The 23,355-nt window shown below is 32.3% G+C and overlaps 2 protein-coding genes across 2 annotated transcripts; one reads left to right on the top strand and one right to left on the bottom strand.

Annotated features, from left to right (window-relative positions):
- Positions 1–4,177: 4,177 nt before the first annotated feature.
- Positions 4,178–5,629, bottom strand: LOC111882014 (ras-related protein Rab2BV). Its single transcript, XM_042898103.2, has 3 exons — positions 5,544–5,629; positions 5,178–5,368; positions 4,178–4,875 (listed from the first exon to the last, which is right to left on the bottom strand). Exons 2-3 carry the CDS (start codon positions 5,340–5,342, stop codon positions 4,393–4,395), a joined length of 648 nt encoding a protein of 215 aa, XP_042754037.1. The 5' UTR covers positions 5,343–5,368; positions 5,544–5,629; the 3' UTR covers positions 4,178–4,392.
- Positions 5,630–10,548: 4,919 nt separating this feature from the next.
- Positions 10,549–10,947, top strand: LOC111882003 (uncharacterized). Its single transcript, XM_023878372.1, has one exon. It carries the CDS (start codon positions 10,549–10,551, stop codon positions 10,945–10,947), a length of 399 nt encoding a protein of 132 aa, XP_023734140.1.
- The last annotated feature ends 12,408 nt before the right edge of the window (positions 10,948–23,355 follow it).

Genomic DNA, 23,355 nt, shown 5'->3' with positions numbered 1-23,355 from the left:
TAAGGCATAGGGCTTAGTGTTTGGTGTATGCTTAGTGCTTAGGGTTTCATACGTAGTGCTTATGGATTATGGCTTATGTGGTAGTCTAAAGGCTTGGGTCTTATAAAATGCATGCACATATACATATATACATATACATACACATACATACTCAAATACATAAAATCTAATGCATACCCCATAAACCCTAAGCCTTACACCATATGGCATAATCCCTAAGCATTAAGCCATGAGCCATAAGGTCTAAAACCTAAGTCATAAGTCATAAGACTTAAGCCATACACCTTAATCCTTAAGCATTATTCCTTACGCCATAAGCCTTAATCGCTAAGTCGTAAGCCATAATCCAAAGCCCTAAGACTAAGTCCCACAACCTAATCTGAAAGTCGTAAGCCATAATCCAAAGCCCTAAGACTAAGTCCCACAACCTAATCTATAAGCGATACGCCATAAGCCATAAGTTATAAGCCCAAAGCCCAAATCTTTAATCCTTAATTCACAAGCCCTATTCCATAAGCCCTAAATATTAAGCCCTAAGCCATAAGACTTAAGCATTAAACCATATTAGTTAAATATGTTCCATATCACATATATTGATAAAAATATACAACTTAGTTACTATTGTGGACAAAAATAAAATATGTTACTAATATGGATATAAACACATAAATATGTTGCTATTTAATGCAATATATTATTTAATTAATATATATTGATTTCTTTATTAGTTATATATTTTTTAAAGAAAATTACATGATTGGGCCATGTGATTTGTCATGACTCACACGGTGATGAAAACTATCAAAATATCATGTGCTTATCCACATGTTGTTAGTTTTCTGTATCGTTGATGTAACGACCCGAAAATCCTTCCTTAAACGACGTTAGTGTTCCATTACAAGGTTATTGAGCAACATAAAGTTATTTCGTTGCTAAGAGGATAAAACAAAATAAATTAAGTAAAAAGGGTGTCAATTAACACCTAAAAAGCTAATTGAGTATATTGTTTAATTAAATTGATGTGAAGGAATATAGAGCAAATATAATCCGTTTAAAAGGTGTATAATTTAATTAAACAATTTTTTTGTTTTTGGAAGAAATCTACTCTAATAAATGAAGGTTTTTTTTGCCATATGTCCTCTTCTCCTTCATTTGGACACATGTCATTTTTTTAGAATTTTTGAAATTTCTATTTTCCACTTGTCATTTTATTGTATTTTTCATTTTATTAAATGAAAATTCCACATTTAATGTGTAAGGTAATATATATGTAAAATATTTATTAGAAAGGGTTTATATATGTAATGTATTCAATACATTAAAGTCTCATTAATTTTAATAATTCAAATTTTTTTTTATTTTTCTTATAAATTCAAACTTTTCAAATTGTTAAAATTTTATATTTATTTATTTTTAATTAAACTCATGTAATGCATGGGTCTTACACCTAGTCTTTACTAATAAATGAAAGTTTTTTTTGCCACTTGTCAAACTCTCATTCAATTTGCCAAATGTAATTTTTCTAAGATTTTTAAAATTATTATTTTCCACTTGTCATTTTTTGAGGATTTCACATTTCTTAAAATAAAATTTTAATAAATTCTAATGGATTATATATATGTAAGGTTATCATTCTATTAATTTGATAATATATTCTCATAAATGCTCCAAACGATTTGATTTCTTTCATAAATGCTCCAAAAGATTACATTTTGTATGAAAAAGCATTATATTATAAAATATTTAATGTTTATATATTTTCATATTAAAATTTTACTTTTAATAAACTCGTATAATATATGGGTCTTACACCTAGTAGGATAATATATTGAATTAAAAAGAATAAATATAAATGTGGAATGAAAATGTCATTAAAACAAATTTAGAATGTCAAGTTATTAGGGTTAGGAATGTTTGGAACTTAACAATGGAAGTCTAGGGACAACTAGGGGTGTCGAACGGGTAAAATTTTCGGGTTTCGGGTAGAACGGGTATTTCCTTAAGAAAATAATACCCGATACCCGAGCTATATTGTAATTCGGGTTTACGGGTTTCGGGTATTCGGGTTTGAGGTCGGGTCGGGTAATTATCGGGTGTACCCGAAAATTTCTTAAATGACACTTCTTGATAATTCTTTTTACATGTTGGTTGGTTTAATAAAGAATCGGGTAGAAAAATACTCCATACAATTAACAAGTCCATATATAATAACAATACAAATCATTATAATATGTTATGTACTTTTTTAATTCCACTCCGTGCGATAATGAGAAACTGAGAATTATGATGATGGCTCAGGACTTCAGCTTCAACGTCGTCTTCCCTTTGCAAGTTTGCGTCGACTGTCGACCGTCGTTCATAAGAAGGAAACGAAGGGTTTTGTTTCACTTGAAGTGTACATACGTGACAGCATTGTATATTTGGTATTATTTAATAAATGAATTCGGGTATTCGGGTATACCCGAAAATAAATATTCATACCTAAAACCCGACCTATATTATTATCGTGTTAACCTATTACCCGAATGTTCATACCCGTTACCCGTTCTACCCGACTTATTCTTCCCGAATTCGAAACGGGTCGGGTGGATAGAACGGGTTTCGGGTTTTTTCGACGGGCCTAGGGACAACTAGAAAAAGCGTTAAAACTCCCATAGACTGTTGATCGATTCCTGTCCCTACTTTACTTGTATTCAAACCTTCTATGTATAAAGAAAAAAAAACACGAGACATGTTCAATTGGTTCTAGGGGCGGATCGTTGTTGGGTCGTCGATCAAGAAGCAATTGAAAAAAAAACAAACTCGAAGGAAAAGGAGGTAAGGCTTTGTCAATCTTAAGGAGAGAGAGAGAGAGAGAGAGAGAGAGATGTGAGGCTGAAGTGACGATTTTGGTGGGTTCATCAATTGACACTGAGTTCACACCATCTTTCATACGCCAAACTACCATACGTGAAATTCCCTCTCCGTTATTCATCAATTAACGCTTAAATCTCTTCCATAGAAATCAAAATCATGTATAGTTCAAAATTCCTCTCATGTTTCACACATCTTGGTAAACTACCACAGTTCCTCCACTCACTGGTGTTGAGTTCATAAAGCCTTAGATGAACTAGTTTATTTACCATTCTATTGTATTCGAAAATGGAATTGGTGCAATTTCATCTAGTTTAGAAGATATACCTTGAATTCATATAAGGCTAATCACCAAAACTTTTAATCTTTTGAGAATAGTACTAGTGTAGTACCAGCATGAATGCATTTTAGGTTTTTGATGAAATGTTTGTGAATCTTGCATATGTATTTTTTTCAATCTAAGGCTAACAAATTTTTTCTCTATAATTACACATTGATCCCCTTTATCGTCTTGTATGCTGATATTGTTTCTTGAACATGGATCAAAAATCTAGAAATTGTGTTAACCAAATGCCCATAAATGGTGCACATGTGTTCATCATGTTCTTGATTCCAAACCCAAATGAGTGGTGATAGGAAGGTTTCAGATGGTTTTTGTGTTCATCGACTCTTTTCAATGGAATAGTTTGGTTTAAGGTTTTATGTGGGAGATATGAGATGTAGAAATTGTGGGGGTGGGTGGAGATTTTATTTTGTATTTTTAAAATTATTAAATATATAATAAATGTTAAAGAAAATGTTTAAATTAAATGATAAGGGTAAAAAAGTCTTTTACTTTTAACATGTATCAAAATCGACAATGAAACTCGTTAAAATGATGAAATTTATGATTTTGAAACAATATGACAATGAAACCTATTAAAAATGATGAAATTTATAATTTTGAAACAATCGAAACCCTTATTTTAATGGCTAAAAGTATTAAAAACTAGCTAGAAATTAGGAAGGAAACAAGAAAATAACAATCAGTTCATGAATAGATTTTGAAAATATACATGATCACTCTATGGTAATTGCCAACACCTTGTGCATTTATCCATTTGAAAATATCATTCATATCAACAAAGTAAGGAAAAGTTTTATCCAACCAACACATGACCGGACCGGGTCCAAATCCGTCAAAACATGTACTTTTGCATCCAACTAAACAATTCTTTCACTCTTTTATCTTATGTTTGTTGTGTAAAAACTACATCTAAAGAGACACTTCTAAACTGTCAATACAATGTTCTTTAGCACCTAAACAACAAAATGGAAGTAAAACTTTTCATGTAAAATAAATTATCAATAATTTCATATAAACTCAAACAAAATACACATATACAAAACTTCATTACCCTATTTCTCAATCTCTAACGCAAGAAACCAACCTTCTAATATCTCAACAACATTCCTACTACTTTTTTTTTTCAACTTTTCATTTCCATGTGTACTTTCCATAAAAAAAAGGACCAAATATACAACAAATACACTTTCCTTTTAATGAGAACAACAACCTTTTTGTTTACCATTATTATTATAATCACCAACATTTATGGTGGTCCCTTGGGTAGGAACCGCAGCAGCGGCTTCCTGAGCCGCCAGTGCTTTCCTACTAATTATCTGATAAATATCCAATAAAATCATCTGGAATGCCTTTTCGACATTAAGAGCTTCTAATGCAGAAGTTTCTAGAAAGGAAAGGTTTTCCTTTTCTGCTAACCCTTGACCATCAGTTTCTTGTACGGCTCTTAGATGGTTCAAATCGGACTTGTTTCCGACCAACATGATGACAATATTCGAGTCCGCATGGTCTCTTAGCTCACGAAGCCACCTTTGTACATTTTCAAAAGATTGTCTTTTTGTTATGTCGTACACCAAAAGGGCACCTACTGCTCCTCTATAATATGCACTTGTGATTGCTCGGTATCTTTCTTGACCCGCTGTGTCCCATATTTGTGCCTTCACGGTCTTCCCCTCGACCTACATTACAATGCTCAAACGAAATTATATGGTAATTCGATTGTTCCTTTTTTTACACAAGGGTAAAATGATAATTTAGTCTCATTCAGACCATGCAAATTCAGACCATGCGGTAAAAAAGAAACTACCTTTTTTCATTGGACGATTTTATTTATCCATTCAATAACCAATATATATATATATATATATATATATATATATATATATATATATATATATATATATATATATATATATATATATATATCATGGGGAAATTTCATGGCTTGATATGAAATAAAGCTTTGTAGAAAGCGACAAACCTGAAGAGTTCTTGTAGCGAATTCGACACCAATGGTGGATTTTGACTCCAAACAGAACTCATTTCGGGTAAATCTAGAAAGTATATTGGATTTCCCGACACCCGAATCCCCGATTAACACGATCTTGAATAGGTAATCATACTCGTGATCAACCTTATATGCCATTATTTGTCGCTACACTTGCCACAAACCTACACAATTGGAAAAATTTTGCATATTGGCATTCAATCACCCATAAAGAAAAGCTAAAATACGAAATGAATAGAAGGGCGTATGTTAGAATCAATTTTTGTACCTTCAAATCTATAGCATTCAATCAATTCGTTGGAAAAAGCAAAAGGGGTGATGAAAAATGAAGAAACTAACCATGCAGAAAAGGTAGATGAAGAACAAGCCAGCAATGGAAGGATTAGAGGTGGCAGAAGTTGCAGAGGATTGAAGAGAGAAATTCCAAATCCAATTGCGATAAACTGAAAACACGAATAAACAGGAAATTTAAACGGAACCAGAAAAACACGGAATTATTTCGAATTGGAAGTTTCAGTAAGACCCCCTGAATTTATTGTATCTTTGTTGAAAACCCTTCAACATATTTGAGAAATAATGAATTAAGTTTCTTAAATATATATATATTTTGTTTTCACTCAAATCAATTTATGTTAGTAGTATTTAAGACTAGGTTATAACCCATTTGATACAATAAATAAAATTTAAATACAAAAACATAACAAATTATTTAATCAATAAATTGCAAATAAATATTTATATATAATATATATTGGTAAGGATGTTTATGTATAAATAATATTTTAAATGGTTAGAACTTAGAAATAAATAACTTTATTTAATTCATGATAAATAAAAAAACATAAAATATAATATAAAAAAATTATATTTAATATATTGAATATGATAACAGCAATTATACATGGTAGATCAATATATGAATAGAAAATTAGGTTTGCTGTTTATAGTTTTATAAGAAATAAAGGTGTTTAAAATTTTGGATTCAACATAATATATCTTTACTATCTTATAATAGAAATCTCACTATTTCTATAAATAGATTCAATATAATAATAATATTTTTTAAGACGTTCAAGTCTCTAAGCTTAAAGTACAACTAATCACTAATATAATAACAATTATATAATATTTATCTTACAAATGATATTGTTATGGATACAAGTATTAACAACACTTTTAAATTAGTATTTCCTTATTTTCAGGGATTGAATTAGTATTTAAATTAGTATTTCCTTATTTTCAGGGATTGAATTAGTATTTTCCACGATTTTGAAACAACCTTTTATCCCGTGATTGAGTCTTCGTTTGACTCCTAAGATCTTGCCAAAGATCACTTCTCTGGTATCTATGTAAACGCATTCCTGCATAAATCTACCCTCACTACACCATAATCAAATACACTTTTCCGCAATTGGTTCTCTACTAAACCGTTCCTCAGGATGTATTGTGTTCTTTTCTCTCTTTGGTTCCGATCTCTGCCTCTGTCGCCATCAGAACATCGTCGTCCTTAGTCTCTATCACCAATAACCACTCTAAACCCCTAATCCATAAACTACAAAAGAATAATTATTCTTTTCTAGCCACACTGAAGCTAGGTATGATCTGTATCTCTCTCTTTTTGGTTTTCTTTCTTTCATTGTCAGATTTGTGTTATTCCATTGGACCTCTCTTTCTCTTTCTCATTAAAAACCCATCACCTGCCACGACATGTCTCCCTTCTCCGCCATATATACTTATTCTTTTCTAGCCAGCACAGTTTTTTGAATCTTCAATGAGTGTGACGGGAAGGTGAAACGAATGGAGGTGTAGGAATGATAATTGAAGTCATGAAGAGGAACAAGAACAGGGACAAAAATATGGTGCTTCATTTTGTTTGAATTTTTCAACCCTTTTTACGAGCTATAAATGAAATTTTGTATTATTTTGATTTTCCATCCGGTGCAGGAATGGGTCAAATCTGCCACTGGGTTTGAATTTTTTTCCTATTTTAATCTTTGTCACTGAATTTGCTTTCCCTGTTTTGATTTATATTTATCATTAATGTTGTCAATTTTGGTTTCGATACATTGCATGTTCTTTAGAAGGGGACGTGTTTCCGTATAGAAATTAATCATTGAAATGAATACAATCGTCAAAATAAACTATTTGACGAAAAGAAACTATTTTTGCCGTAAAATTGTCTAATAACATTAAGTATTTATTTTGTTTTCCTTGAAATATAACATATTTTCGAATAGAACTAATTATCGAAACAACCTAATTGTCGAATGAAACTACTCGCCACCGCTGCTTTGCGCGGGTAGACGGCTAGTGTGTGTATATATATATATATATATATATATATATATATATATATATATATATATATATATATATATATATATATATATATATATACCCTAATAAATAAGAATGATTTTGCCACATGTCCTTCTCTCATTCAATTTGCCACATGTCTTTTTGTCATAATTTAAAGATATATTTATTTTCCACTTGTCATTTATTTAATTTTCCATTTCTAATATATTAATAATTAGTTTCCATAAATTAAACCTACCATAATAATATTAATTTCAAATTTTAAATTTTAAATTTCAATTTCAGTTTCAAATAAATTTACAGTTTAAACCTTTGTTTTTTAATATTTTGTTATAATTAACCTGTTTAGTATACGGGTCTTAACTAAACAATAATTTTAATTTATTTATTTTTTTGCATGTTTTTTTCTCATAATTTTTTATTTATTTCAAATTTCGAATTCAAATAAACTTCTCATTTAATCGTTTCTATCTAACATTTTGTTTTAATCAACCCGTATAATATACGGGTTTCACAACTAGTATATATATATATATATATATATATATATATATATATATATATATATATATATATATATATATATATATCCTTCTTAATAAATGAAGGTTTTTTTCGTCACATGTCCTCTTCTCCTTCATTTGGACACATGTCATTTTCTAGATTTTTTGAATTTTTTATTTTCCACTTGTCATTTTATTCTAATTTTCATTTTATTAAATTAAAATTTCACATTTAGTATGTAAGGTAATATATATGTAAAGTATTTATTAGAAATGATTTATATATGTAATGTATTCAATGTATTAAAGTCTCATATTTAATAATTTAAATTTTTTCTTATTTTTCTTATAAATTCAAACTTCTCAAATTGTTAAAATTTCATATTTAATTTTTTTTAAATAAACTCATGTAATACATGGGTCTCACACCTAGTATATATATATATATATATATATATATATATATATATATATATATATATATATATATATATATATATATATATATATATATATATATATATATATATATATATATATATATATATATATACCAAAAGAAAGTAAAGATATTACCGTTGCGTTTCATATTAAATATGCTTAAGATACTCTTAATCTAACATAATTTAAGTAGTTAATAATTTTTTTGTGTTAAAAGGATTTAAAAAAAAATAAAACTAATAATCATCAATAAAAAGATAAAACAAATATAATAAGTTTAATAACATAAATTTTCAAATAGACACCTATTAGGTTACTGCATGTGTATATAATCACTAATAAGTATATGTATGAAATCAAAATAGATTTATTCGATTGAAAATTTTTAATTTATATGTGAGATCATAATCAAATCATATTGTCTAAAAGAAGCAGATGTTTCACCCTAAACCATATAATATGATATAAGTTAAAAGATTTAAACAATTTAGTCATTTAAATAATTTAAAGGGTTGCGGCACAATTTGTTGCTCGTTTACCCACTATGTTTATGTAAATCTTTCTTATGAAAAAAATATTAACATAAGTTGATAAGTTGAAAAATATTGATAAAGAAGTTTTTTATTATTATTTTTTCATTAAAACAAATACCTACTACATAACATCTATATATTTTTTTGTAAAAAAAACATAATCAAATCAATTAAAAAAGAAAATACAAATTTGGTCAACCACTAAATTTTGAGTCATTCAAACCTTAATGCAATATGTACAAATCTATTATGCATTAAAATCTTATTTGGGCAACGAAACTCAAATTGCAAACGCTAAAACTTAAGTCAGTCACTTTTATTTTATCGCTTAAATATCTCCACCTAACTCACATTCATCAAGTTGAATCGGTCAAAATGAAACTTATTTCAAATCATTTTCGTGTGAAGAATAGCCTGAGCAAGAGCCTAGCAGCTGCTCCATGTAATTAACCTTATGAATGAAATTTGTGAAAAAGGTTGGAAACATGAAGAAATTAGAACCTTAATGAATCATGGTATGCCTTGTGATTTTTTGGGTATTTGGTTGGCAAAAATTAGAACGGAATTTAATAAATTAAAATTAACATTTTCAAATTTTTATTTTTTTCCCTGATGCTTTTGGTTATGTTTTCATGTTATGGTATTACAAGGATCCATATTTGAGTACCAGTGGCATTTAATTTCTATTTTTTCTAATATTATTCTTTACAAAATTTAAGTCGAGTATCATGTTTTTCTTTGGAACACATGAGCACTCAAAGAGGGTGGATATGTGTCAATTGGATTCCAACGGACTTTTCTAAATGCATTCAAGTATAAAACGGCTAAATATGCATTCAATCTTTTTTTTTTCAATCTTAATGTAACATGTTTTTCTAATTATAATATTAAATCTAAGGTATCATGTTTTTCAATCTTAAGGTATCATGTTTTTCAATCTAAAACGACTAATATTACTCTACATACATGGGGAACCATAATGGCCCCTGTTATATAAAAAGAAAAGTTAAAAAGTCGAAACAGTGTACTTTGAAAGTAGATTTCTGAAGGATTTCATATTTATCTATTCCTAGTAGATTGCTAGTTTATCTTAGTCTCCAAGTTTATCTTTATCTTAGTCTGAAAGTATATATATATATATATATATATATATATATATATATATATATATATATATATATATATATATATATATATATATAAGAGTTATATGAAAAATAAATGATTAGGGCAACACATATTTGAACCAATGACAGCATGACAACACATCACTTCCACAATAACTTCCACAATACATTACTTGTAAAGAAAGAAATAGACACGTGTCATTTGATTATTGGTTCCGGTAGATGTTGCCCTAGTTATTTGTTTTCCATAGAACTCATTCCTATATATATATATATATATATATATATATGTGTGTGTGTGTGTGTGTGTGTGTGTGTGTGTGTGTGTTGCTTCTGTTTTGAATGAAAGTTAAGTTCTTGGAGAATTCAATTTTCTATGGTATCAGAGCAGGTTCCATAACCTACTGTGAAAATCGCCAAGATGGCAAGAGACAAACCGGAGTCGTTGAAGGTTGAGGTGCTACCACCATCGATTTTAACTCACCCTACCACATTCACTCATTTGAATACCCCCAAACAGATGCATGTAAATGATACCCTTACCGACAAGATCTACAATGATTGGGCTCAAGAGATGAAAAATTTTCTCTTTGCCAAAAATAAGATTGGATTCATTGACGGGACGATCAGCAGACCGGAAGCAAAGTCAAAGATCTACATGAAATGGATGCGTTGTGATTCCATGATAAAAGGATGGTTGACCACCGCCATGGACAAGGACATCAGATCTAGTGTGAAATACGCAAACACAACCAACCAAATCTACAGTGATCTTGATAGAGGTTTGGAAAAGAAAGTGCGCCCAGAGCCTACGAACTAAATAAACAACTCATGAAGACAAGGCAAGAAGGAGCATTTTTTTTAGTTATTGCACTAAAATTCATTCCATATGGGATGAAATTCAATCGACAACACCTAATCCACGTTGTGATTGCACTAGTTATGCCTGTGAGCTAGGCAAAAGACTAAACGAATCCAAAGATAAAGAGAGGTTGTACGAATTCCTTATGGGTCTTGACAGTGAGTATTCCACCATCAAAACTCATATGCTATCTACAAAACCCACACCAAGCTTGGTAATGGCTTATCATCTTGTCGTTGTGGACAGACAACAACAACTCATCACAGCTGGCAAAAATCCATCTAACGAAGCAGCGACGTTTCAGAATTTTGTTCAAAATTGAAGGCAGATTGGTGACGATCACAAGGAACAATACAAAAAGGTTGTGCAAAAGGATCAACCCAAGAAAGGAAGCGTTTATGAGCCAAAACAATGCACATTTGCAGAAAGAAAGGACATAACAAAGAAGGCTGCTTCAAGCGCATTGGATATCTAGATTAGTGGCAAAATAAGGCTAATCTAGAAAATGGAAAGCCGAAATCTTATATGCAAACATGGAAAAAAGCCCCATACAAGTTTGACTGTCGACCAATACCAAAGACTGCTTAAGCACAAAAGATGAGGAAGTCAATTTCGCTCCTACTATGAACATGGCTGGTAAGATTAATTGTGATGATGCTTGGGTCGTCGAATCGGGCGCCACTGAGCATATAACGTGCATCCAAGAGTTGATTCAAAACATCACAAAGAACCCCTTTGAACCACTAGTTACTATTCCTAATGGTGACCATATTCACGTTGAAGGAAGAGGGAATTGCAAGTTGCAAAACCACATCATAACTGATAAAGATTTACATATACCCACTTTCAATTGAAATTTATTGTATGTTAGTCGATTAACAAGGGACTTGTAATGTGTTATAACCTTTCTTCCTAATTTTTGCTACATGCAGCACTTACGCTCGAGGAACCTGATTGGTGTGGGTGAGTGCAAGAAAGGTCTATACCGAATAGGCATGAAGAATCGGCTGATCTCGGTTTCTATTTATAGGCTGCTAGGTCTGGGATTACGCTAGGCGTACTCAGTACGCCGGGCGTAATCTTGGTTACGTTGGGCGTACTTTGATGTCACTGCATGCGTCATTTGGTGGCACTCGAGTATTGGTCAGGCAAATTGCACTCATCCGAGTACACTGGGCGTACTCAAATTACGTTTGGCGTAATTTGACTCGTCAAATTTCTAAATTGCGTAACTTTGGCATACGAGCTCCGTTCTTGACGTTCTTTATATCCACACGTATGTCAGACAATACTCTACAACTTTCATTTAGACTCCGTCAGCTAATTTTGACTTTATTTTTATTATTTATTTTTAGTAGGCCGGGACAGAAAAACTTCGTTATAAAATCATAACTTCTTCATCTGACGTCCGTTTTCGTCTGTCTTTTCACCAATGCACTACTATCAACGAGATCTTTAATTCTCGTTTAGGTTATTTCGACCAACAATCACTCGATCTCGAATCGAGTATTCGGGCTGCATACTGCTAAGCCGAAACTTCGAAAAATCATAACTTCCTCATACGAAGTCAGATTACGGCGTTCTTTTTATGCACGCTCTATGTTTAACATTATCTACGTCTTTCGTGTTGATCACTAAGGCTAAATATCTCTCATTCATAAATTCACTATTTACGTCACGCTGTGCCACACCGGTTTTGTCGTGAAACTTCGACAGGTCATAAATTCTTCGTTATAACTCGGATTTCAGCATTTTTTATATATTCGGAAACCTCGTTTCAACTACTACAACATTATCCATAGATATCGACTTTATCTAACATTTCATTTTGACGCTTATTTTCATTTTTAATTCAATTAAGACACACAATTAAGCATAAGACACATAATACTCAAATAATACATTCTTATTATTTCAAATGGGTTACAAAGGTTAACCTAGACTATTACATTGCTAAAAAATGGCAAGCCCAGAAACACAGGCGTTACATCCACCGTACACAATCTTGCTAACTTTATTTCATATAACAAATTTATAGATTCACACAGAGTTTTTTTTGGCACCCATTGACTCTCATAAGGAACCCAAGAATTTTAAAGAAGCCATGAAAAATACCAAGTGGCAGTTTTAGCTCTTGAATTGAAGATCTACCTGCTAGAAAACATGTCATCGATTCCAAATGGATCTACAAGGTCAAATACAAGCCCACTGGAGAAGTCGAAAGATATAAGGTGTGTCTAGTAGCTAAAGGTGTCACACAATAAGAGGGTGTAGATTTTCATGACACATTTGCACCAGTGGCAAAGCTTGTTACATTCCGTACATTATTGGCTATTGTTGTGAAGAAAGTTTGGGCTATTCATCAGTTGGATGTCAACAATGACTTTTTGCACTGAGATTTGGATGAAGAAGTTTACATGAAGATTCCTAAGGGTTGTGCAAAGGAAGGAGAGACTAAAGTGTGTAGACTTCAGAAATCTCTTTATGGATTTCGACAGGCTTCTCATAATTGGTATCAAAATTTTACCATGGCTTTGTTGGGTATCAGTTTTAGACAATCCTATGTTGATCATTCACTTTTCGTCTATAAGCAACAAGACAAATTTGTGGCAGCTCTTATTTATGTCGAAGATGTTGTCATAGTTAGGAACAATGCTAAAAAGATACAACGAACAAAGGATTATTTAGATAAAAAGTTTAGCATTAAGGACCGTGGTCCATTGAAGTATTTTCTTGGCATTGAAGTTGCAAGGACTTCTAATGGTCTTGTTTTGAGCCAACGGAAGTACACCTTGGATATTCTTGAGGATTGTAGAATTATAGGGTGTCGTCAGAGTGCGTTCCCCATGGAGCAAATTTTGGAAATCGATCAGTGTAATGACAGTCTTGGATTTGACTCTAGTCAGTATAGACGGCTTGTGGAAAGGTTGCTTTATCTTCAAGCCACAAGACCTGATATTGCATACTCAGTTAACATACTAAGCCAATTCATTTTTGATCCTCGTCAAACGCATATGGATACAACCATACGTGTCTTACGTTATTTGTAGTCGACTCCTGGACAAGGAATTTTTCTTCCAAGAGCATGAGGGACACATCTTTTTGCTTACAATGATGTTGATTGGCTAGCTTGTGCAGTTATAAGGCGGTCAAGGACGGGTTACTTGGTGCTTTTAGGAGGAGCTCCTATTTCCTGGAAAACAAAGAAACAATCAGTTGTTTCTCGTTCATCTGCTAAAGCACAGTATAGAGCCATGTCCACTACTGTCAGTGAAGTCTTATGGCTACGATGGCTTCTTAAAGACTTGGATGTTTTTTCTACCGGGCCTACACCCCTATTTTGTAACAATCAAGCAACCAGACATATTGCCAACAATTATGTCTTCCATGAACGTACCAAACATGTCAAAATGGGTTGTTATTTTTTTTCGTGAACATGTGTTGTCTAAAGAATTTTTGCCTCCTTGTGTTCATACATCTCACCAAGTGGCAGATTTGTTCACTAAAGCTATGGGAGCACAATGACTTCAGGTTTTACTATGCAAACTAGGCATTCGGGACTTGCATGCTCCATCTTGAAGGGAAGTAAATGATTTTATATTTATCTATTCCTAGTAGATTGCTAGTTTATCTTAGGTCCAAGTTTATCTTTATCTTAGTATCCAAGTATTTTGTTTTCGATAAGGGCTCTCTTGTATATATATGTTGCTTCCGTTTTGAATCAAAGTTAAGTTTTTGGAGAATTCAATTTTTTTAATTTCTTTAATTATGAACGCTTTTATTTATTTTACACAAAAACCCACAGTTTACAAATACACACACACACACATTGTTTGTCAAAACTGAAAAAAAGGTAAGAAAAGTATGATGCTATTATATTGGATAAAAAGGTCAGAATCGCTAATTCCAATTGAATTTTATTTCCACCAAAATTGAATTTTCTTTTAGACACAAACAACAATAGACTAACAAAGTTAACAATGATCTTCAAAAAAGTGCAACACAATGGAACAGTTCATTCTAATGGAATGACCCATTCCAATTGAGTTTTATTTCTATCAAAATTGAATTTTTTTGATCTGCATTTGATCAATTTACTTTGTTTGTATTAAGTAATCAGTGAAGACTGAAATGGAATGAACCAAACGGTTTCTTTTTACTAATTTCATTCTTAACAAGGTGTTTAATAATTACCTGATGGCAGAAATCTTCAGATTTCTCAGAAAAAAGAAGCTTGTAACAGATGGTAGCAGTTGGCAAGTCAATGGAGGCTGTTATCTTAGCGATGCAAGAAAAACGAACAGAGAAGAATGTTAAAATTAGGGAATGATTAAGGTGTTGGATTAGTGTCTAAGTCCATAACTATTTTGGTATGTACTTGACCCGATGGTGCATGGTCCTTTTGGGTTGCCTTCACCAAAGCAACTTGATTGGAGGAATAAATAAAGAGAGAAGTTATTATGATTTATTAATATGTTATAAGAATAATATATTAAAGGAGAAATCATAATTGTTTAATTAATATTGGTCAATAATTAATTAAGAATTAATTTTGTGATCAAGTGTAATTAATTAAACTAGAGGGGCTGAATTGTAATTATGTGATAGTTACAAAAGAAGGTAAGGATTATCTTATATATATGGTGAACGAATTTGAGGTGTAAATCCCTTAGAATTCGACTAGGATAAGGGTTTCTAAGACTTATCTTATGGTTGCTTGGTGGGCAAGCAACTAGATAAGGATAAGGACTAAAACCCTAATCTTTACAACTATATAAACCCCATAGGGCTTAGGAATTCGTCCAACCCTTCCCAAGAGGTCCTAAGGACGAATTCTAACCTCCCTCCTCTCTCTTTATACCTTCTCCACTTGCTTATGGTGTTTGTAAGCCATTAGAGGAGTGACACTTGTGACTCTCAGCTTTCCAAGGTCAATTCAAGGAGGAATTGGATTGTTATTGCTATATAACAATCAAGGTATGTTCTTAAACCTATTTACATGTGAATTCTGATTTCCATATGCTAGAATTAGGGTTCAAATTCTTGGATTCAAAGTATGTACAATAGAGAAACCTAGATCCAAGCTTTAGGGTTTGTATGAGCACATAGGATGTCTTATGACCAAAACCCATCAGTGGTATCAGAGCCATGATTGGTTCCTATTGTATTGATGCTTAATGTAACTGAAAATCGTATTTTGGCCTCACTGTTCGACCTGACTCAGCGAGTCACTCGTGGACTCGGCGAGTCACTCGTGGACTCGGCGAGTCAGCCCTACTCGTCGAGTTCCAGAGGGTGACTCGGCGAGTCGGTGCATCAGATAGTGCTTATCTCGGGATTTCTTGCTGTTTTTGCATTGGGATAATTACCTTATCATGTTAGATTAATATTAATCCGATTATATGATATATTTGACTATGTTTTTAATCTAATTGAAGATATTTATCAATTAATAAAATAATTGTTTCCTTATAAGATAATTGATTAATTATTTTAAGTAAATTGATAAATTATTTTGCAAGAAATCATCAAATATGGATAATTATGTGATTAAATGTTAATTTGAATTATTTGTTATTTGATCCTCGTTGTTATGAAAAGTTTCATATTTTGCCCTTTAGGTTTTATAGTTTAAATTTGAACCCAATAGTTTTGTAGTTTTGAAATTTAAATAGTTGAAACCCTAATGTGTTGAAATGTTTCAAAACCTGCCCTCAAATTTTGGAATTTAAAAGTTGATTAAAAGTTTAATTAGGAATGTTAAATTCGAAAACCCTAGCATAATTTTGAAAAAGTTCAAATCACACCCTTATGGTTTTATTAATTAATTAAGGTGTATAATTAAAAGAGGTTTAATAAATCCATAAAAGTTTAGGTTTACAATTTAATTTGAATTAAAGGTATAATTGTTAAATTAGACCACCTAAGTATTTTGAAAGTATAAAATACACCCTATACTATATATATAACATTAAAAGTCTAACATTATATATATGTATGAGTAAAAGTCAGTCTTACCGTTAGTAGGCCTCATTCACGAAGCTGGTCTATAAGGGGTGTTTAAGGAAATTGCCTATAAAATGGCGATTGAATGGGTATCCACTCTTACCCACCGCACTCTTGACTAGTGGAGGGTCGTTAGCCGAACGAGTAGGATATGACGAAACCTTCCATTATAAGTATAATGAATTATTAAAGTAACTAAATGTTTTCAAATTCCCAATCTTAGTTACTTAGGCAAAAGTGAATTGATGCAATTCCATGAAATTACACTTTGTGCCCTTGCGAAGACGTTAGTGGAGCGTGTGTGGTTTACCGGCACACTAAATGGTTCTAAGCAAAGGTAGCAAAGGCTGACTCAATGTTTGTCATAGTTCGGTGGAGCGTGTGTGGTTTACCGGCACATCGAATAGGTGACTGTAACATGTGAGGGCACCATGTAAGTTTGCATGGTTATTCACACCCGCTTTGTGATCCTCGGCATCCCAATCACAAACAAGAGGGGCATATCGAGATTTAAACATGCCATTGAAAGTTCAATGAATCTCAAAGGATCTAGGAGTTTTCATAGGTTTAAAACTTAAATTTCTTTTTCATTTTTCGTGGTGGAAATTAGTGAATCGTCATTCACTTACCTTCAAATGTTCTGCAATTAGGGTTACGGCATCCCTCTCCCGAGTTGTAGAATATTGTGTTGGGTCCTAGCCTTAGTATTTCATTTGGGTGATTTACTAAGGACTCAATCAATCAACTAACTTGAATTTGTTTTTTCTCCCGTTTTGTAGATGTCAAAGTTTGACAACTATGGTCTTCCCAAATCCCGTGGAACAAGCATTCCATATGAAGATGGTATTCCACGATTCAATCGAGGAACGAGAAATCATGCTTCACTTCCTCCTCCTCCTCCTATTGTTCTCCCCAACCCACATGATCGAAGAATTGAAAGGTTCAATATCACTAAATCCCTATTGGAAATGAAACATGAAGATGGTAAACCCGTGTGTGCCCACGTTTTAGGAATGAAATCACACATTGATAGGTTGATAATGTTGGGTGTGTCATTCCCGAATGAGTTGGCTGTGAATTGGGTTTTGCAGTCACTTCCAGAATCATATAATGAGTTCAAAATAAAGTATTATATGATGGATCATGACGACAACCTCATTGACCTAACTTACATGCTCATTGCTGCTGAATCAGAAATTATTTGGCGAAGCAATGGAGCGTATTTGTTGGGAGAGTCAACCGACCATACTTCCGAGGACGTTCTAGGAGAACCGACCTGCGTTTGCTGCCAAAAGAAAGGGCGTTGGATACAAGTCTGCCAAAAGAGCCTGAAGAGTCCAAAAGATGGGAGAGTCAAAGAGTATGGCTGCGCTTCAGGTAAAATCCACTATCTAACTCAATTAAGTTCCTATTCATTGATTCTTAATACATAATGTGATAAGATTGCATTTGGATGTTTTGCAGGATCGGTGAAAAGAAAGGAAGCTTGGTGAAAAAAGCAAGATGAATCTAATCACAAGGAATGGATCTTGATCGCATGGACTTGAAGATTAGATTTTGAGCCTAGAGAGTTATGATAGAGTTGTTAGAAATTTTCTTTTTACGTAGTTTTCAATGGATTTTGCATTGTAAGGACAAATTTTTCCGCTGCTTTTATAAATAAAATAAATTTTCGTTTGACTTATTTATTTGTTTATTTCCTTGCAATGAAATTGTTATGAAAATTGGTGTTTGCATATTTCTACAACAAATGGATATAATTCTTATTTATGGTGTTTATGGAAAAGTCGAGAATTTACCATATAGGGAGAGTTTCTCATTGCCCAAGTTTCAATTGGACAGAAACTTGGAATCATGCAACGTGGATGCATGATGAATGAGAAATTTCGTATTTGGAAATTAGACTAATTCATTGACAAAGAGTCAAGTAAAGGACTAGGAGATCGAGTACACAAAGTTATGTGTTGATCAAAGTCCACCATAAGAGTAACAAAGATATTCGTCATGATTTACTAAAAGTCTGGTAAATATGATTATACTTACAAGATTAAGTGTAATTCTGAATTGATTGAAAAAAAGTTTAAATCAATAGCAAAACGAATAAGAAGAATCAAGTAGGCAGAAAGATAAAAGTTTCTCCATTCTAAGAAGAAGGGAGAGTAGCTTTTATGCTTTATGATAGGTCTTAATGATTAAGAACCATATCTCAATTGATCCTCTAAGTGAGTCTTAGTACAATTGTATGTCTAAGAAGAGGAATCAAGGATTGAAGAAATGGTTAAATCAAGAAGTCAATCATACTTCGTCCCAATAACAAGTCTTAAAGTTAAGATTGTGACAATGAGTGAAAAGTATTAAAGGTTTACAACATTCATTAAATGTGGTAAGTTGTGATGTCTTGGATAAGACAAAGACCAACTAGTACCAATTTATGAAGTGTTTTGATAAAAGCTACACTAACTCTTGAATATTTGTTTGTCAAGAAATGTTTTGACAAGAGAATCGTATATGTCAAGGAGTCAGTGGGAGTCTTAATGGTCTTGAAAGGTTTCAAGAACAAATCAAATAAACCTTATCGATCATCACTAGCACACGAGTTGAGGTTTACAACCTATCGTAATGACAATATTTTGATTATGTGTTGTTCCAATTAAGTTAATTATGCATGTAAGTTCTATGAGTTCTCATTTTGAACGCATAAAAGGCAAAGCACCTTAATCGATGAAAGGTACATTGATAGGAAAGGGTGAGCTGCTTAACTACTTGGAAGACATGGTGGGCAGCTGTGCTACCATAAAGGCAAGAAATCAAGATTAAGAAAGTTCGGTCCATATGAGTTTGAATTTGTCGTAAACTTTAGTTTTAACAAATTCACATGGATAGGAACACATACACCGCTCAAATCTAAGTGTCATAAGATTTCCTCCTTCATGAAAATGATTGTGAAGAAATGCTTTCACTAAGAGAGATTTTAAGAAGATAGTGATTGTAAAATTGCATTCTCAAATTCAATCATGGTTACGGCATCCCTTTCCATAATTTGAATTGTGAGGTTTGGCAATTAGTCTTAATTGTTTAGACACACATATGAACTATCGAAGGCAAAGGTGTATAAGTTCAAAAAACCTTGATAAAAGATTATCAAAGCACTAAGTATTAGGAACATGAACTTAAGAAATTCAATAAGCATTGGTTTTCTGAAAGTTAAGATGTTTATGAATACATGTCGAAGCTAGTGGGAGCATAAGTGTTATGTTTTATAATAATCATCAAGATAGTGGCAGCATAAAAGTTATGATCATATGATTATTAAGGAAAGTATTGCAAGGTTAGCAATATTAATTATAGAAAACAAGAGTCATACTTTGCAAAGTCGCAATAGTTGAAGAATTGTTTTACTATAATTAAGGGAGAGAATATTATGCTTCATTTCAAATCTAAAGGCTTAGGTTGTGGAATGTTAATAAAATTTAGTCAAAGGTACATAGTGTGTTCTTAAAATTTCAATTATGATTACGGCATCCCTCTTCACAATTCGAATTTTGAGAACATAGCAAATAAAACATTATGCGTCGTGTCCCATACGCTTCGGGTATAGGATCGATTGCAAATACTTTAATGTTTGACCATTCTAAAATTTTCCAAATGTCGAGCGCATTTAGAGGGAAAAGGGACTAGAATTGGTTTTGACTAAAACAATTAAACAACTATCAAAGGACAACCCAAAGTCCGACGAGGATTGGTCGCTTGTGAGTAGTTGGAAGTATAGTATTGGAAAATATGGAAATGTTTCCATATTGGATGGACCGTATCGACATCATTACGAATAGATAAGATTCTATTAAGAATGAGTTGTCATATGGAACATATGGAAGTGTGTCCATATTGGGAATTGAATATTGAAAATCTATGACTAGATTAGAAACTTTTATGCAAAAGGATGTTCAAAGGAATGTACTTTGAGTGAGAGACATCACGTCTATGGAATTGTCTTGTAACAATCTCCGATAGAGGACTTTGTAATATCATTGGCAATAGTCTTTGTGACTTTGGTGTAGTGACATTACGAAAGGATAGTTGCGTAGAATGTTAGAATCTAGCATATTCTATAAGTAACAAGAATTTGATATTCTTTAACTTATGGAAAAAGGATTTGGAGTTGAGAAATGATAATTATTGGAAATGTGTTCAATATGATCTATTTCACAAAGTAAGAACCATAGGTAAACATTGTGTGCATGCTAGGAGCATGGGACAAGTGTTGTAATTCAAGTAAGAAATTGATTACCCGGAACTACAAATAATGAGTAATCAATATGGTGATAAATAAAAGGTGTTTTATTTATGCTCAAAGGGTTGAGGCCATATGGGATTAGTATTATTCTTGTGTTTCACATTTGCATGTTTTAACTTCCAGAATAATTGAGTTTATTAAGAATAATCGAATTATTCAAACGGGCCACAATCGTTCATATGTTGGAAGTAGATATGAATGAAGACTGTCGTGAATTGGTGTGTGGATTGTCTAGAAAAGTATTAGACATAAGCAAATGTTTGCTGCAACGTTCATGAGTGCTTACGAATATGATTTGAGCATTGGATTAAACCCACGCTCACTTGGATCACTCCATGAATTGTATCACGAGTGATTGGTGAGACGATAACATCTTATATTCTTGAAACCGAGATGTGTGAGTTGTATCTTGCGAATCGGTTGCACATTGATAATATGTAAACGCACTAGTAACTTGGTGTTATAAAACATATTGTTGTGTGTGATTCGGTGTGTGAGTGCAAGCGAGCATTGTATCAAAGTTTATCTGTTCCTTTTATTCAAAGTAGGATAAAAGCGATATCTTTGGGCCCCTCGATGATTTAGTGATGACAAACGTAAATGCTCGGCCGGGCTAGGGCTAATTTGATTTGTTCAATTAGTCAGTCGTCATAAATCGGGAATCGAGATATAGTACAAAGAGAATGATTTGAAATCATATCTCATATGATATCTAGAATGGAGGAATATATGATCCCTTATCTAAGGACACGCGTATTTGATATGATCAGAGTTGACAGCGGCTTTGGAAAGCTACGATTGCAGATCGGGATCCAAAGTCATACGCAGAATAGTTATTAGACTTATCCAAGTGGGAGACTGTTGGATTAGTGTCTAAGTCCATAACTATTTTGGTATGTACTTGACCCGATGGTGCATGGTCCTTTTGGGTTGTCTTCACCAAAGCAACTTGATTGGAGGAATAAATAAAGAGAGAAGTTATTATGATTTATTAATATGTTATAAGAATAATATATTAAAGGAGAAATCATAATTGTTTAATTAATATTGGTCAATAATTAATTAAGAATTAATTTTGTGATCAAGTGTAATTAATTAAACTAGAGGGGCTGAATTGTAATTATGTGATAGTTACAAAATAAGGTAAGGATTATCTTATATATATATGGTGAACGAATTTGAGGTGTAAATCCCTTAGAATTCGACTAGGATAAGGGTTTCTAAGACTTATCTTATGGTTGCTTGGTGGGCAAGCAACTAGATAAGGATAAAAAACCCTAATCTTTACACCTATATAAACCCCATAGGGCTTAGGAATTCGTCCAAACCTTCCCAAGAGGTCCTAAGGACGAATTCTAACCTCCCTCCTCTCTCTTTATACCTTCTCCACTTGCTTATGGTGTTTGTAAGCCATTAGAGGAGTGACACTTGTGACTCTCAGCTTTCCAAGGTCAATTCAAGGAGGAATTGGATTGTTATTGCTATATAACAATCAAGGTATGTTCTTAAACCTATTTACATGTGAATTCTGATTTCCATATGCTAGAATTAGGGTTCAAAGTCTTGGATTCAAAGTATGTACAATAGAGAAACCTAGATCCAAGCTTTAGGGTTTGTATGAGCACATATGATGTCTTATGATCAAAACCCATCATAAGGTATATAAGAAAGGAAGTTATTGAGCATTGTTTCTAATATATCGATAAGATTAGTTTTGTTGATTGATTGCTTAATATGAGTCAATTTCAAATTATTAGATTAACTTTTAGCTGATTTTTAGGGATAATATCATTGTTGCTAGTTTAAATTGCTGATTAGGAATGAAATCTTACTATAATAAATGAACATCAATTTTGATACATGTCAATCTCTAATGAATTTTAACATTTGTCATTTTATGATATTTTTAAAATAAATAATATTCAAATGTCAATTTCTTGTTTTTTCAATTTTAAAATTAAAAAACGACATAATACTTATATTTATATATGTTAAGTATTAAATGCAATAAACGTGATAGTAATAAAGTTTCATTTTTTTCTTATTTCGAAATTTTATTTTAAAAT

The sequence above is a fragment of the Lactuca sativa genome, chromosome 9 (assembly GCF_002870075.4).
Source record: "Lactuca sativa cultivar Salinas chromosome 9, Lsat_Salinas_v11, whole genome shotgun sequence".
NCBI lineage: Eukaryota > Viridiplantae > Streptophyta > Magnoliopsida > Asterales > Asteraceae > Lactuca > Lactuca sativa.
Note: the sequence above shows the minus strand (reverse complement) of the source record. Positions and strands in the feature narration are given on the sequence as shown.